This window comes from Hyperolius riggenbachi, chromosome 12 (assembly GCF_040937935.1).
Source record: "Hyperolius riggenbachi isolate aHypRig1 chromosome 12, aHypRig1.pri, whole genome shotgun sequence".
NCBI classification, from domain to species: domain Eukaryota; kingdom Metazoa; phylum Chordata; class Amphibia; order Anura; family Hyperoliidae; genus Hyperolius; species Hyperolius riggenbachi.
Genome location: NC_090657.1, coordinates 49,796,227 through 49,813,893, shown reverse-complemented (window position 1 = coordinate 49,813,893; position 17,667 = coordinate 49,796,227). Strand labels below are relative to the sequence as shown.

At 46.7% G+C, this 17,667-nt stretch overlaps 1 protein-coding gene across 2 annotated transcripts in view; it reads left to right on the top strand.

Annotated features, from left to right (window-relative positions):
- NDRG3 (NDRG family member 3) overlaps positions 1–17,667 on the top strand; it is a 146,957-nt gene that overhangs the window by 91,258 nt on the left and 38,032 nt on the right. For both annotated transcript variants that reach the window (XM_068263741.1, XM_068263740.1), the window contains exons 7-10: positions 38–98; positions 4,047–4,133; positions 5,653–5,709; positions 11,196–11,299. In XM_068263741.1, coding sequence (XP_068119842.1) covers positions 38–98; positions 4,047–4,133; positions 5,653–5,709; positions 11,196–11,299 — 309 coding nt within the window. The remainder of the gene's footprint in view (positions 1–37; positions 99–4,046; positions 4,134–5,652; positions 5,710–11,195; positions 11,300–17,667) is intronic.

Here is a 17,667-nt window from a genome sequence, read left to right as displayed (position 1 = left end):
GGAGAACCTGCTGTTTGACTTTGTCTTTTTCTTTCAGCCTAAAATCCATGATAGGAATTGGTGTTGGAGCTGGTGCCCATATCCTGTGTAAATTTGGAGTAAGTCCTTATGAAAAATCTCTTATGATCTGTGCAAAGTAAAGCAATTTTAATGTTGGATAAATGGAAGCTTTTTTTTTTCTTGTTGGGTGAGTGCCCTGTTGGAACTTTTAATGGCACTTCCATGTAGTATGAGGGCCAACAGATTTTGAATGGACTACATGGAAGTGGTAAAATTGGCCAATCAATAGAAGCTGTGTACACACCCTAAAGCAAAAATACAAATAAACAAGCCTGTGTAATTTTTGCATACCTGAATTTTTAACCTTTTTAGGCAGAAAAAGGAACAGCTTCTCTCCAGTTGGACATAGTTGAACTATAGTAACCCTCACTGAGGGCCCATTCACACTAGAAGCGCTTTTTTCAGCGTTTTGCAATTGATTAGCATTTTTGAAAATCGCTCCCATTCACTTTCATTAAAATGGCAGTAAATATTGCTGAAAAACTGCCACGATTTTCCCCGGATTCTCTAACTGGCTGGGGCCCCCAAACCACCATGCATTACCTAGAGGGAAGTGCAGGTGGGCCCCAGACCTCTCACCACCAGGGAATTCACCCCCACTGCCTCTATACTGAATGCTGACTGCAACACACACTTGCTCACTCCCAACTCTAGCAATTTCCTACTGTTTTCTGGTCAGCAGGCGCCTGTCAGCAAATCAGGTGCACAGGTATACACCCTTTGCCTGCCGTAACAATTCTAGCAGGAACTGCATAAAGTAGGCAACATTCAGGTGGGGGCTTCGGTTGGACATAATTGTAGATTGTCGCCAGCAGCACCACCCCGTGCAGGCATCCCCTCCCACAGGGGTCTCTCCCTAACCACTCACCTGTCACCTGCATCCTGGAAGCTGCAAATGAGGGAGGGATGTCTGCAGGGGGCGGTCCCGCTAGCATCCTAATCTACGCTTGCGTCTAACCGAAGCCTCCCACCTGAATGCGGCTTAATTTATGCAATTCCTGCTACATTTGGTACGGCAGGCAAAGGGTGTATAACTGTGTTCCTGATTGGCTAATCAGGCACCTTCTGACCAAGTAAAGGTAGGAAATTGCTATAGCTGTGTGAGTGTGTGTTGCAGTTAAAACAAATCTATCATTTTCAGGACTAGGAAGATTGATATAATTTTCTCCATCAGTTATTCACCTCTGGTTTCCGTTCCTTGCCTTCCTTGCCACAGAAATTATAGTAGACAGGGAAACTTGCAGGCATCCGGCGCCACCTTGTGGTAAACTGGGAAGATGTGCTAACACAGTTGATATGGATTTTATTAAAATAGTACTCAAAGCTACCATACTTGCAAGGCATGCTGTTTGAATCCATACATGTAGATGTAATTGGCACATGCTGCTCTTTCTTTTTCTTTCTTTCTTTCTTTCTTTCTTTCTTTCTTTCTTTCTTTCTTTCTTTCTTTCTTTCTTTCTTTCTTTCTTTCTTTCTTTCTTCTTCTTCTGTCTCCTTCCTCCCTCCCTTCCTCCTTCCTCCCTTACTTCCTCCTTCCTCCTCCTATTGAGTTGCTGAGTCAAACAGTTGACAGTTTTTTTTTCTTTCTGTGTCTAAGAGTTAAATATCAGGTATGTAAGTGGCTGACTCAGACAGGAAGTGACTACAGTGTGACCCTCACTGATAAGAAATTCTAACTATAAAACACTTTTTCTAGCAGAAAATGGCTTCTGAGGGCAGAAAGGAGATAAAAAGGGTCAATAGTTCATAGATTATAGCTATGGCACACTTCAGTGAATGTCATTGAGCAAACACAATAAAACAGTTAAAACTTAACCACTTGCCGACCGCGCACTCATACCGCGCGTCGGCAAAGTGGCAGCTGCAGGACCAGCGACGCATTTCTGCGTCGCCGGCTGCAGGCTAATTAATCAGGAAGCAGCTGCTCGCGCGAGCGGCTGCTTCCTGTCAATTCACGGCGGGGGGCTCCATGAATAGCCTGCGGGCCGCCGATCGCGGCTAGCAGGCTAAATGTAAACACAAGCGGAAATAATCCGCTTTGTTTACATTTGTACAACGCTGCTAACAGTAGCAGCGTTGTACTGGATCAGCGATCCCCGGCCAATCAGCGGCCGGGGATCGCTGTCACATGACAGGCAGGAGCCTGTTAGAGGCTGCACAGGACAGATCCGTTCCTGTGCAGCCTCGGATCTCCGGGGAAGAGAGAGAGGAGAGGGGGGAATCTTGCGGTGGAGGGGGCTTTGAGGTGCCCCCCCCCCCCCGCCAACCATACGCAGGCAGGAGCGATCAGACCCCCCCAGCACATCATCCCCCTAGTGGGGAAAAAAGGGGAGCGATCTGGTCGCTCTGCTTGGTGTTTGATCTGTGCTGGGGGCTGTAGAGCCCACCCAGCACAGATCAGCAAATACAGCGCTGGTCCTTAAGGGGGGGGTAAAGGCTGGGTCAACAAGTGGTTAAAGAGAACCCGAGGTGGGTTTGAAGAATGCTATTAGGACAGAGGCTGGTTCTGCATACCATCACCAGCTTCTGTGTCTGTACTGTCACCCATAAAAAAAAGCCATGCTAGCGACATGCACCTTGTCGCTAGCTGGCAGTTTACCTTAATGCTGCCTGTCACTGCTGCTTCCCGTCTCCTCTATCGTGGCTCTCCGCCTGCGTCCCTTCCCTCCCCGCCTCCGTAAGCTTCCGATGACTCGAGCGGGAGCGTGCATTATTCGTCTTGTTAGACGAATAATTGCCTGATGGTGACGGAACGGTAGATCGGAGGAGGGCGGCATGGGACATTACTGCTACAGGGGGCTGATATAAGCCCCAGGTAAGTGTCTGTTTTTATTTACAACACCCCCCCCCCCCCCCACAACCCCTTTAAATTGCACACTCGCATATGGAATAGAAGAGCCTCCCATGGTTTTAACAAGCTCTACCCCGTGCGTGAGCCACCTGGCTAGCCTAAACTCTCCACCCCACCTTCTAATTGAGGTATATGCTCGAAGAGTCCAGTCTCAAAACAGATGATTTGAGACTTGACAGAGGAATTGTGACAGGCTGGGGATTGCCTTTAAGGTTTCCTGGAGGTGCTGCAGACCCATCGAAAAAGGGGTTATATACAAAGGGTGAGTGCCCACTTTGAGGGTGAGGTGGTGGCCGTCACTTGGGTTTAGGATCACAACCGGTCACTAGTGATCTGTGGAAGTTCAGTACTTTATGGAGAAGATGGTCTCTATTGAATAGATCACCTGGGACTTGAAGTTTGAATGCTTTCCTATATACAAAAACGCTTTTATTGTAGCACCATGCAACGCATTTCATAGTTCACACCCACTTCCTTAGGTAACACCCCCCACATATTAGTTTAAAACCAATTGCAGGACCTAGTGTGGTGGGGGTGTCTTGACACCTTGTAGAAAGACACAAGAAACAAAAACTGGAGCCCAATAGTGTGGTATGTAGAGTAAAAATATAATAGTATTAATTGAAGCACTACTCACAGGGGGGGGGGGGAGGGGGGGGTGGTTGGTTGCAAGGGGGATTGGGGGTTGCAAGGGGGAAACCAACCACAGTAAGTAGATCTTAAACCAGTCTCCACTCGGGGTGGCCCTTTCGGACCTGGCTTTGGTCGCACTCCTGGAAACAAGCCGGGACAGGTGTCCACCGTGGTGAGAACCACGAGTGATCGATCCCCACCCCTCGAACAGAATATGTAGGGGGTATCTAATATGCACAATTTGGGAAATAGGCGCCCTGGTGTATAAAGGCTTTTAAAAGCAGTTTAAAATTGAAAAAGAAACGAGGTAGCTTACTTCAATGACAATCTTTATAGTAATACGTTTTTTTTATTTAGCTAATTAAACTAGTATTTTAGTATAGATATATGTGGTGTATAGCTATGTGGTGACCTTATTACAGCTGGATGGATGTATATATGACACTTAATGCGCGTTTTCTATGGATTTGAATCTGATAAGAGCTTGTTTTGTGTCTTGCAGCTGGATCACCCTGAGCTGGTGGAAGGCCTTGTACTCATCAACATTGACCCCTGTGCAAAGGGATGGATGGACTGGGCAGCTTCTAAGGCAAATATTGAATTTCTGTTACAGAAGTAGCACAATAACTTCTTATCTGTATCTCATGTGCCTAAAGCCCCGTCTTTTTTCTTTTTTGCACCAGCAGTATTTTAATCCATAAGGGTCCAGAGATTGCTGGCTTAGATGGGGGCAGGTTTGAAAGTAATGTTGCACACTATGCAGCTTTTCTGTCTTGGTGCCCTGGCTACTGTCAGTAACTGATTCTGAGGAGTGATCACGGAGTCCAGACTACAGGCTCTACAGCCAAGCCTGCCACCATCCACCTCACATCTACCTGGACTCTGCATAGGTCAGACTATGCCAGCCGGGGAGAGGGGGGTGTGTGGCCCTGTTTTCAAATTAGGAAGACTAGTCAAACACTGGGACTTGCTATGGTTTGGTACAGCCTCACTTGGAGGCTGCAGCAGCAGGCGCAGCACATGGCCATCACCACCACTTTGCTGTCCTTTGGTCCTCTACAGGGTTGCCGTATCTGTTGTGCATTTATTACATTGATCAGGGTTGTGCATTTATTACATTGATCAGGGTTGTGCATTTATTACATTGATCAGGGGCGTAACAGAAGTCCAACCTCTAAATTGAGAAATCACGATCAAGCGTGGCTTTACAGCATAACTGATCATCCATGAGTAATTGATGGGTGGTTGACTTATGCTCTACCAAGGTGCCCAAAACTGGTTTCAAACTATTTTAGGTGTGAAAGAGCTATCCGGGCACCAGATACATCCATCACTTTTTCATCCCACCGCAGACACAGATGTATGGCGGCCTGACAACCATTTCCCGAGCTAAATGCTCGCTTCCTCAGAGGAGGTCGCCATACATCTGTGTTTGCGATGGGATGAAATGGTGATTGATGCATTGCAACTCATCTGGTGCCCGGATATCTTTCTCTCCCTACTATTGGATAACTTGTTCTGTCTGGAGGCATAGTGAGTTGCCCTACGCCCGGGAGTCTGCTTGGTCACATCTGGTGCTGATCTTTTGTCGCTAAACATTCAATTATTTTTGCTGCCCAAGGCTTTGATTTGGTCAAGTTCTTCTTCCCACCTAGACATTCTACTGCACCCTATTCTACAGGCCCCATTCACACTTGCTGATCGCAAAACGCTAGCGCTTTTGCTAGCATTTTGCTATGACTATTTTTATTTTTTTTTGCGTTGAGTGCAAAAAAATCACCTTTCACACTTGGCAATTTTTTAGCAATCGCGTTTAGCGCTTCTATAGCATTGGAACGCGATCGCCGGGAAATCGCCTGAAAATGGTGCAGGCTACGCGTTTGCGTTTAGCGATTTTGGGCGATTTGCGGCGATTAGCGCAAATCGCCCAAGTAAGCACGGGCCCATAGGGTTTCATTGCACTAGCGCTTTTAAAAAGCACTAGCGTTTGAGCGTTTTGCCGAAATCGAAGCAAAACGCTCGAGTGTGAATGGGCCCTTAGTGTGTTTATTGGTTCTGTCAGTTTGATAGATTCAAATAAAAATTTACTGTGTGCTTCTTTATTTCAGATCTCTGGCTGGACCAGCAATACAGTGGACATTGTGCTGGCTCACCTGTTTGGTGATGTAAGTACCGCATTACGTTTTTAAATGAACGCATTGACTCAGTATTTGTTGCTCGCACATCTATGGTAAGAAAGTGGGTGCAAGATTACGGTGTGACTTGTTCCTGGTATTGCTTGACATTCATGCTTCCTTGCGTATTCCTTTTAGTCGACCACTAACTAGCCTTGATGGCATGCTACAGGGACGCTTAATCAAAGTACTCTCCTAAAGATTGATCAGGGGTACATGGCGGCAATGCAACAAAGAAGCAACCGTGGGAACAAATGGGCTCGAATGATACATCACATGATTGTGGTTCTTAGCGCAGAAGTCTGTGGGGATCAGAATGATAGTCCGGGTTAGGATCCGTTGTGACTGTCACGTTTTCTGCACATTGCTAAACATCGTTTAACTAACTTTGGTAAATTATGTTGCACGATATTGCAAAAACCTTTTGTCATGAAAAGCTTCCGGTCGTGGGAAAACTCCACAAATCTTGTGGGTATGGGCCTTGAAGCGAGATTGTCATCATAAAAATCGAATTTCAACAGCAACTGGTCTGTGTATTAAGTGATAAAGATGCTAATCTTGCATTCAAAACTTTTTCTGCTGTTATGGTTTGGAGTTATCACATACTTTAGAAGCACTGGCCCTTTAATAGCCATTGCCATTCATTTGCATGCTGGGGGTTCTTTTTATCTATAATATATTCCTCCTCTTCCCTTTATTTCCCTGCCCAGCTGAAACATGATCCTCTGCTCACTTGTCTACAAGCAAGGCTGAGGTGACTCAGCGATTGGAGGAGAAAATAAAAAAGTTAAGGGAAGAAATGACCTCAGTATTTAGCCTCAAACTGTGGGCAAAAGACATGGTTCCCACCAGGAACAGAATTCTCTTCATTTACTATATAAAATTCACTGAAATCAAAACGTGGACAGTACAATACATGTTATGTAAGTTGGTCAAGTATTTATCTTATAGGGTGTTAGCAGAGACGTAGGCCTTCAGACGCTGTGAGCATATAGGAAGTTTTTATAGGAATCAGCAATACAAGGATTTGGTGTTCATTTTAGTTGCATAATCATCATAATGAATCAGAAAGCAAGAAGCATCTTCTACATCAACAAGCCTAACTTATAACATTACCGATCTATCCTACATACAGTAAGACTCCTGGATTACGCAAGTGTTTAGTCCCATCTCATTGTGGTTGGGCTGAGGATGAGGTATACTGTAGGTGTTCCTTAAATTAGAAATTGTCCATTGGATCGTACAATTGATATGTTGTTGTCCTTGAGATGTCCACTAACCTGCTATAAATTTGTATCTTGTACATATGTTGGCAGGAAGCAATAGTGGTGTGCAACAACTTTCCAAACACTCAAGCGTCACTTATACATAGATGTATAGTTCTCCAGTACGTTGCTATGTATAGTAATGCAGAGACTGAATTTCTCAGCATATTTTCATAGGGATGATGGCTTCAGCAGTATAGCTAAAACTTAAAGGGGAGTATCCATTAGGGCTATGTGTAGATGAGTGTTAATTCAGTATTCCCCAACCCTGTCCTCAAGGCCCAACAGTGCATGTTTAGTGTCTCAGCAGAGCTGATTAACCACCTCTGTGGATTTCCACAAAACATGTACTGTTGGTGGGCCTTGAGGACGGGGTTGGGGAACTCTGGGTTAATGGATGGAGCAGGTTAACCATGGCTTTATTAGTTTAAACCTCATGAAGAGGTGTTTGTTTGTGTGGAATTTTCCTTTTTGAAGAATGCTGAAAGAGGAACTTCAGCTTAAAGTGAACCTCCAGACTAAAAATCTACTCAGCAGCACTGAAAAGGCTTGGTGTTGTTTTTTTAACAGTTTCACAGCATCAGAACTTTGTTTTTCTTATAGAAGTCTGGTTTTTAGCTAAGCTCCACCCCATCAACGAAAACTGCCCGGGCTTTTTTCCCCTAATGCTGTGCAAAGCATGATGGGATTTCCTATGTTCACATTGCCTAGCAACTGGGAGGGGTGATCAGGACACAGGACAGTTGGAACTGTGTCTCATGTTCCCTGTCGCCTTCTTTCAACCAAAAAGATGGCTTCCCTTATGAAATCAAACATTTGCCTGTTCTTTTAAAACCAGGTGGGTAAGAGATTATATTACCTATCTATTTTAATTAACATAACTAATGTAACTTAATGACAGTATGTTTGTTTAGGCTGAAGTTCCTCTTTAAACATACTGTCATTAAGTTGTGTTAGTTATGTTAATTAAAATAGGTAATATAATCTCTTACCCACCCTGTTTTAAAAGAACAGGCAAATGTTTGTGATTTCATGGGGGCAGCCAGCGTTATGGTTGAAAGTAGGTGATTGAGCATGAGACACAGTCCCAGCTGTCCTGTGTCCTGATCACCCCTCCCAGCTGTGCACGCTAGGCTTCAAATCTCAAATTCAAAATTAAAAAAATGTTCACCAAAACAGCAGAATGAGAACATCAGAAATCCCATCATGCTTTGCATCGGGAAAAATGCCCAGGCAGTTTTTCTTCTGTGCAGCTAAAAATGAGTCTTGGGTAAGAAAAACAATGTTCTGATGCTGTGAAACTGTTAAAGGAACACCAAGCCTTTTCAGTGCTGCTGAGTAGATTTTTAGTCTGGAGGTTCACTTTAAATTGCATATGAAGTCATTTACAGTGGAAAAAGCAGGGCTGTGGAGTCGGAGTCGGAGTCGTGGAGTCGGGCAATTTTGGGTGCCTGGAGTCGGAGTCGGGAAAAAATGCACCGACTCCGACTCCGACTCCTAATGAATTTGTAACTGTAATTAAAATAGAAAATATGATAAAATGTTCTATTTCTCAGATAATAGTCATTAAAAATAATGTATATATACAGTAATAGCTGTGCTTAGTCCACAAAAATGAAATAAACCAATCAAAATTAGTTACTTGTGCTGCTTCAATAAAGCAGTCCCCATATTTTTAAGGTCAGATATACACATCTGATTGTTACTGTATATATGATGCGTACACAGGAATCTCTTATATATACTAAATAACATCTATGCTGTAAGAATAAAGCCTGATGTGTAGCTGTGTCACTAATAGAGATGGTCAATGAGATGGAAATAATTCTGCACTGATGCTGATTTATGCAAATGTATGCACTGAAATCAAATAATTTGATATGTTATTAAAATTTGGTTTGGTGACTACAAATTAAAGGGTACCTGAGACGGATGAAAAGTAAAGTTTTATACATACCTGGGGCTTCCTCCAGCCCCCTTCAGGCTAATCAGTCCCTCACTGTCCTCCACCACCCGGATCTTCTGCTATGAGTCCTGGTAATTCAGCCAGTCAGCGCAGTCCGGCCGCATGCCACTCCCACAGCCAGGAACATTCTGCACCTGCGCAATAGTGCTGCACAGGTGTAGTATGCTCCTAGCGGTGGAGTGTGTTCATGCGCACTACGCCAGACTGGCTCAAGTACCTGGACTCATAGCAGAAGATCCAGGTGGTGGAGGAGGACAACGAGGGACTGATTATCCTGAAGGCGGCTGGAGGAAGCCCCAGGTATGTATAAAACTTTAATTTCATCTGTCTCAGGTTTACTTTGTTACACAGTAGTACTATACTCTACATATGCACTCCTCACAGAGCTGCAGGGAATCCACTGAGAATGCTGTGCACATTGAACACAGAGGTGTTGTCTGTTTACAATCTCCTCATTCCCCTGCAGAGTACCTGCACATCATTCTTACATGTACCCACACTTACATTGCCTAGGGCCTGATAGATGTTCTTTGTTCCGGTTTGTACCTTTTACAAGTACTATTACTAAGGACTAGTTTTAGTCTAAAGGGAATAAATATAGTAGTCTACATATCCTTCTCACTTCAGTTGTCTTGTAAAATTCCTAAGCGTTGGCAGTTATGAGACGAATTTCATGTTACATACTTTTAATCAACAAAATTGTAATATGCAAATTAGAGGAGTCGGAGTCGTGGAGTCGGAGTCGGTGGAATCCTAAACTGAGGAGTCGGAGTCGGAGTCGGTGGATTTTTGGACCGACTCCACAGCCCTGGGAAAAAGAGCTGCTAATTTGTGCATGTAGCCATCTGGTTCTTCTGACAGGGTCTTTCAGTGATGGAGGGAGAGGTTTCACTTCTCTCTCATTTGCGTTTGCTGGATCTCTTGCCCCTCTTCCACCCTGATCATTGATAAGTAGGAACATCATTCAGATTCCATGTAATTGAAATTTCCGCATTCCCAATTGGAAATCGTAATTTCTGATCAGAAGACTGAACTCTGAAATCAGATTTACCTGCAACTCAGTAATTGTATCCCCTTCGCAGAGCTGTGAAGCATTGGACCAATCGGAGACTACAGCATTTGTTTCACGGAAGCTGGTTTACTGCTGTGATTCTAGACCAATCACAAGACTGAGTACCGCAGAAATTCTAGGCCAATCGCAAGCCTCAGGAATAATCGGCAGATTGTTGCAGTAAAATTCTGCATTCTCTGATTGGTCTAATGCTTCCGCGTCATCTCAAAAGTATTTAGCCAGAAAATGCAAAAAGACGAGACTTCTTAGAAATTGGAAAAATGGAGGTCTGAATTTCAGTGGAATTGGCATTTTTCCACATCCCTAGTGACCAGAAACGTTCCCTTTTCATAGGGAAGTATCTTATTCATGTTTTTTTCCCGCATTGGCTTTGCTTTAAAGAGATCCCGAAGCTCCAGATCGGGGGCCGTCGGCTCCAGCTTACTGCCCATGCACAGCGGGCTCACGCGACCTCAATAGAAGAGCTGCGTGACTCTGATGTAATTAGCGACAATGCTAACTTTCCAGGGGGGGGTGGTGTGGGGGGGTTCTTCACTCAGCAACGGCAGTGAGGGAAGTCTAACAGTATCCTGAGGCATCCCTATCTTTAGGTAAGGATCTCATTTTGTACCCTTTGGCTCGGGTCTACTTTAAGTTGCTGTAGGCAACTGCTCCATCTTTGCTTTCTACCTGTCTTGGTAGATCAAACCGTGCCTCTGACTTTATACCACAGCTGCAGCATTTCTTTATTGACAGATTGCTGGATAATTTCACTCGTTCATGTAAGTCTCTAGTCAAAATTCACCACAGAACACCACTTGAAATGTCTTGCATTATCCAAACACTGAGGTTACAAATTCATAACCATCCCATAAACTAACTAAATATCTCCACCTGGGGATCGTTAGAGGATGGTTTATGGCCCGTGCAAGGTTATGAATTTGGTAATTTGACATTTTTGTGGTACGTTCTTCTTCTGTGGTTTGTATCGTGCAGAACTTCACGTGCCTGCCATCAATGTTCATGTTGCATTTGTGTAACTGTATACGGCATAAGCATGTGGTCTCTGTGACCTAGATTGTGACATGACTGCTGATCAACAGTGCTTTGCTGTTCTGTAGTCATTCTGTACTTTAGATTCAGTGACTTCAGGTAATTCAGGTCGCTTTGTATTACTTCATATTTCCTGTTACAGGATGAACTGGAGTCCAATATGGATCTGATTCAGACGTACAGATTACACATTGCTCAAGACCTCAATCAAGACAACCTCCAGCTTTTCCTAAACTCTTATAACAGGTAATTATGCTGCTTTGTAGTACGGTATTTGCCTTTTACGCCTTGTCACAGCCTTTTCTATCACATGCTGTGCTCACATCAAACATTTATTATACCTAGAAATGTTCCCCCTGAAATAGCCTGTAGTTGATTGGCTGGTTGTCTTTGTATGTGACAAGATGTTAAAGGAATCCTGAAGTGAGAGGGATGTAAAGGCTGGCCTACGGATTTCCTTTTAAAGGATACCTGACTGCTCGTAAATTGTAAAATGGCGTGTGGCTGGCGGGGGGGGGGGGGGCAACTCAGTCCCCTCCACTGCAGGATTCCCCCTCTCCCTCTCCTCCCTCCCTGCCCTGGAGATCGGAGGCTGCACAGGAACGGATCTGTCCTGTGCAGCCTCTAACAGGCTCCTGCCTGTCATGTGACAGCGATCCCCGGCTGCTGATTGGCCGGGGATCGCTGATCTAGTACAACGCTGCTGCTATAGCAACGTTGTAAAAATGTAAACAAAGCGGATTACTTCCGCTTGTGTTTACATTTAGCCTGCGAGCCGCGATCGGCGGCCTGCAGGCAATTCACGGAGCCCTCCGCTGTGAATTGACAGGAAGCAGCCGCTCGCGCGAGCGCATGTTTCCTGATTAATTAGCCTGCAGCCGGCGACGCAGATGTGCGTCGCTGGTCCTGCAGCTACCACTTTGCCGATGCGCGTTATGAGTGCGCGGTCGGCAAGTGGTTAAGTGAACTTCCTGCCGGTTTTAATTGACCCAATTCCATTTGCTCCCTAGTCTGAAACGCATCTTACCATCTGTAGTGGTCATGTGATTGTTTCAATCGTTAATCCTATTACACTACTGAGAGAGGAAGCAAGGTGGTGGGCCCATAAACCATGTGGTTTGTATATTGTGTAGTTATAATTACTAATGGGGATGGTCAGTTTGAGTCTGCAGCTGCTGTAACCTGGGGAATTTGCACAAGAACCATGGCTACAGTGCTGGGCTTGGCATTGAGTGCACAGAATTATCTTCTCTCTCATTGGATCATGGGGCTGCTCGAGGCAACAAATAACCAATTTTACCATTTACCACCTTCCATGTAGTATGAGAGCCATACCTACACAGTCTATTCTATGGAGCTGAACTCCCCATCAGACAGAAATCTTTGCAAGATGCTGCACACACAGATGCTGCACACAAGGATGCTGTACAGACACAAAAGATCAGTATCTGCAAAAGATCAGTATCTGCAAAAGATCAGTATCTGCAAAAGATCAGTATCTGCAAAAGATCAGTATCTGCAAAAGATCAGTATCTGCAAAAGATCAGTTCCTGCAAAAGATCAGTTCCTGCAAAAGATCAGTTCCTGCAAAAGATCTGTTCCTGCAAAAGATCTGTTCCTGCAAAAGATCTGTTCCTGCAAAAGATCTGTTCCTGCAAAAGATCTGTTCCTGCAAAAGATCTGTTCCTGCAAAAGATCTGTTCCTGCAAAATACATTCATAGTCTGAGATCTGCAGATCCTCGTACACACCTTGTTTAAGGCCTGGTGCACACCAGAGGAGTTTTTCTGAGCGTTTTGATGTTTTTAAATCTGCTGCTAATGTTATCCTATGTGTCTGTGCACACTGGAGCAATGAGGTTTTGTAAAAAAACCCATAGCATTACATTGGGAAGAGCTTTTGAAACCTCTAAAAGCTCTTCCCAATGTAATGCTATGGGTAGAGATGTAGCGAACGGTTCGCCGGCGACCGGTTCCAGGCGAACTTAGGGGGTTCGCGGTCGCCTGCACCAGGCGAACTTTTGCGGAAGTTCGATTCGCCCCCATAATGCACTATGAGGGTCAACTTTGACCCTCTGCATCACAGTCAGCAGGCACATTGTAGCCATTCAGGCTACACTAAGCCCTGGAGCCCCCCCCCCCCCCTCTTATATAAGGCAGGCTCGCCGGCCATTACACTCACTCATGTGCCTGCTAGAGAGTCCTACTAGGGACAGCTGCTGCAGACTTGTTCTTCTAGGGACAGATTAGTTAGGCTATTGGCTGCTTATCTTGCTCCTGGCTGATTGTTATTGCTTTTAAAGCACCCATCAACAGCAACAGCTCTTTTCAGAGCTCATCCTGTACATATTTTTTTTTTTTTTCTGTGTGTCAAACTGACACTTTTGTTGCATGCACAGCCATGCTAATTGATAGTGTGTGTGCCACTGCCAGCAGCCCAGCACATTCAGTGACTACCTGTGTGTGACAGGGAGCTGCACATTGTACTACCCAGTACTGCATATACCCCAGTACCTGTTGTGTTTACTTAACCCACCTCATCACTGCATATACCTAGCTTTGTGTTGAGTGAACCCAGCTCACTGCATCTAACTACCTGTTAAGATGCAGTGAGGTGGGTTCTCACTCAACACAAGTACCTTTACTGTTCAGTGAACCCAGCTCACTGCATCTTACTACCTGTTGTGTTGAGTGAACCCACCTCACTGCATATACCTAGCATCCCCCTGAGATGGACAAAATGGACAAACCAGGTAGAGGAAGAGGTAGAGGCAGACCCGGAGGAAGGCCATCAGGCACCGGCGGGTCTGTGGCTGTGCGAGGTGGTGTTGCTGTGATTTCGTGCGGACCTGGCCCAAAGTACAGTGCTCAGAAGAAGGCACGTGCCATCACTTCCCAAAATCGTGAGGAGATGCTTGAGTATTTAACACAGAACACCTCATCTCCCGCAGCCACCACCGCTACAACAAGCACCACATCCGCTGCATTTGACACTTCACAGGAGTTATTTGGTGGTGGTGAAATCACTGATTCCCAGCCACTACTGCAACAAGAAGGCGCAGGTACACCACCTCATACGTCTGTTAGGTGGCGATAGAATGGACGTAACGTGTGTGGATGGGGATGATGGACCACCTGAAGTTGGTGCAGTTGAGGAGGTATCTGAGGAAAGCGCAGCTGGCCAGGAGGATTATGATGACGATTATACGGATACCACATATGTTCCCGGTAGAGGAGATGACCAGGGGGACAGTTCAGAGGAGGAGTCAGAGAGGAGTAGGAGAAAACGACTCCATGATAGAAGCAGAGGGAGCTCGTCCTCAGAAACAGCTGGGGGCAGTGTCCGGCGCCATGTATCGCCAGCTATGGCCAGCCAGCCACCATGCCCTTCAACGTCAGCTGCTGATGCCACCCTAGCGCCATCACCCCAGGGGGGCTCAGCGGTTTGGAATTTTTTTCACGTGTCTCACATCGGAGCAAAGCCATCTGTTGTCTCTGCCAGCAAAAATTGAGCCGTGGAAAGGCCAGCTCTCACGTAGGGACAAGTGCCTTACGAAGGCACCTGGAGAGAAGGCACAAACAGCTATGGCAAGAACACCTGAGGAAAAGCAGCACCCCTCAAAAGACAAGCCACCCTCCTTCTCCTCTTCCTCCTTCAGGTGCATCGTCTTCATCCACTTTCTCCCTTGTACCTTCACAGCCACCCTCCTCCACACCGCCTCTTCCCTTCAGCGGTTCCTTCTCCTCTGCCCACAGCAGTACCCAGCTGTCCGTGAAGGAAGTATTTGAGCGTAAGAAGCAAATGTCTGCCAGTCACCCTCTTGCCCAGCGTCTGACAGCTGGCGTGGCGGAACTATTAGCTCGCAAGCAATTACCATACAAGCTGGTGGAGTCGGAGGCTTTCCGTAAGTTTGTGGCCATTGGTACACCGCAGTGGAAGATACCAGGCCGCAATTATTTTTCACAAAAGGCCATACCCAAACTGTACCGTGCAGTTGAGAGGCAAGTGGTGTCATCTCTGGCACACAGCGTTGGGTCAAGGGTCCACCTGACCACGGATGCCTGGTCTGCCAAGCACGGGCAGAGCCACTACATTACATACACAGCCCATTGGATCAACCTGGTGACCGATGACAGCAAGCAGGGAGTACGTGGCTGCGCAGAGGACCGACTTGTCACACTTCCATGGCTTGCAGGCAGGCCTCCAGCCACCTCCTCTCCACCTGCTATCACCGCTTCGCTGTCCTCCTCCTCCTCCTCCTCCTTGGCTGGTGCCGCGATCTCCTCTCCAGCTACACAGCCCCAGCACCCCATGGCCTATTCTGCATGCCAGGTGCGACGGTGTCACGCAGTGTTAGACATGTCTTGCCTGAAAGCGGAGAGTCACACTGGAGCAGCTCTCCTGGCTGCTCTTAACAGGTGGAGCAATGGCTGACCCCGCACAAGCTTGAGATCGGCAACGTGTGTGACAACGGCAGCAATCTCATTGCTGCGTTGAATTTGGGAAAGCTGACACACATACCCTGCATGGCACATGGACACAAATCTTTGCACGACCAGATTCAGCACAAGTACCTAGGCTTAGAGGACGTCCTGAAGCAGGCCAGGAAGTTGTGTGGCCATTTCAGGCACTCTTACAAGGCCATGGCACGCGGACATTCAGCGTAGAAACAACTTGCCGGTGAGACGCCTGATTTGCGATAGCCCGACTCGCTGGAATTCCACCCTGCTGATGTTCTCTCGCCTGCTAGACCAGGAGAAAGCCGTCACCCAGTACCGGTATCATTACAGTACAAGGACACAATCTGGGAGGATGGGGATGTTGTGGCCCAACAACTGGACACTGATGCAAAATGCATGCAGGGTCATGGAGCCCTTTGAGGAGGTGACCAAACTGGTGAGTCGCGATGAGGGCACCATCAGCGACTTGATCCCCTACGCCTACTTCCTAGAGCGTGCCATGTGTAGAGTGGTGGATACAGCTGTGGAGGAGCGTGAATGAGAAGAGTTACGGCAGCAGGAGTCGTGGAAGCCATTTACACCCGAACCCGATGTTCCCACAACACCTGTGGCAGCACAGAGGGGGGAGGAGGAAGAAGAGGAGTCGTGTGGGGAAGGAGAGGAGTCAGACTCTGATGATGGTGATGATGAGGAAGGTGTTTATGTGGAGGAGGAAGAGGCGGCGGAAGAACAACCGCGGCAGCCGTCACAGGGGGCTTCTGCTGCTCTACGTTCCCGTGGTATTGTTCGTGGCTGGGGGGAGGAAGAGGAGTTGCGTCCCGTCACTGAGGAAGAGCAAGAGGAGATGGAGAGTACGGCTGCATCCAGCTTTGTGCAGATGTCCTCTTTCATGTTGTCCAGCCTGTTGAGGGACCCCCGTATTAAAAAACTCAAGACGAATGACCTGTACTAGGTGGCCACGCTACTAGACCCTCGGTACAGGCACAAAGTGGCGGACCTCTTAGCAACTCAACAAAAGGCGGAAAGGATGCAGCACTTGCAGAACAAGCTGTCGATGCTGCTTTACAATGCGTTTAAGGGTGACGTGGCTGCACAACGAAATCAAGGTACCACTGGCAGTAACCCTCCTCCTCCCAAGTCCACGCAGGCAAGGACAGGACGCTCCAGCGATCTTAGGGTGATGTCGGACATGCGGACGTTCTTTAGTCCAACTCCTCGCCATAGTCCTTCCGGATCCACCCTCCACCAACGCCTGGACCGGCAGGTAGCCGACTACCTGGCCTTGAGTGTGGATGTAGACACTGCGAAAAGCGACGATGAACCCTTGGACTACTGGTTGCGCAGGCTTGACCTGTGGCCAGAGCTGTCCCAATTTGCCATACAACTTCTCTCTTGCCCTGCCGCAAGCGTCCTGTCAGAAAGGACCTTCAGTGCAGCTGGAGGCATAGTTACTGAGAAGAGAAGTCGCCTAAGTCACGACAGTGTTCATTACCTGACCTTTATCAAAATGAATGAGAAATGGATCACGGAGGGCTACTGCACGACCGAAGACTAAGTCAGTCCCCACACACAGCATCTCTGCCTGCAGGCCGCTTGCCTTCTCCGCCACCACCAACCGGGTCCAGGACTCTAGGCGGATTCCTGAATTTTTTAGGCCGCTGCTAGCAGCAGCGGCCGCTACACTAATTTTTCTGGTGTGTGTACATGCCTGCCTAATTTTTCTGGCTGCACTGCGGGCAGCTGCAACAAAAAAACAAAAGGCATGTACATGTGCCCATCCCCCTTCGTGATCATTACCTTGCCGCGGTGAAGGGGCTTGCGTATCACAATGAAGCAATGACTAGGGATGGTCGGAATGCCAATTTCCGATTCCGCGGTAAATCCGCATTCCGTCATGTACCAATTACCGATTCCGCTTTCTGCTACCAATTTCCGCATTCCAATGCGGAATTTCTGCCGGAAATCGCGGAAATTCCGCCCGGCTTTAACATCGATTTTCTCAAAAACTATAAGGTCTTTTTGAAAACTTTTTTTTGCATCTTGTTCAGACGATTCTGTTGAATTTTTGCATTTGCATTCCGATGCGGAAATGCAATTTCCGATCGGAATTTTGGAAATTGCATTTCCGCGGAATCCGAATGAGCATTCCAATGAC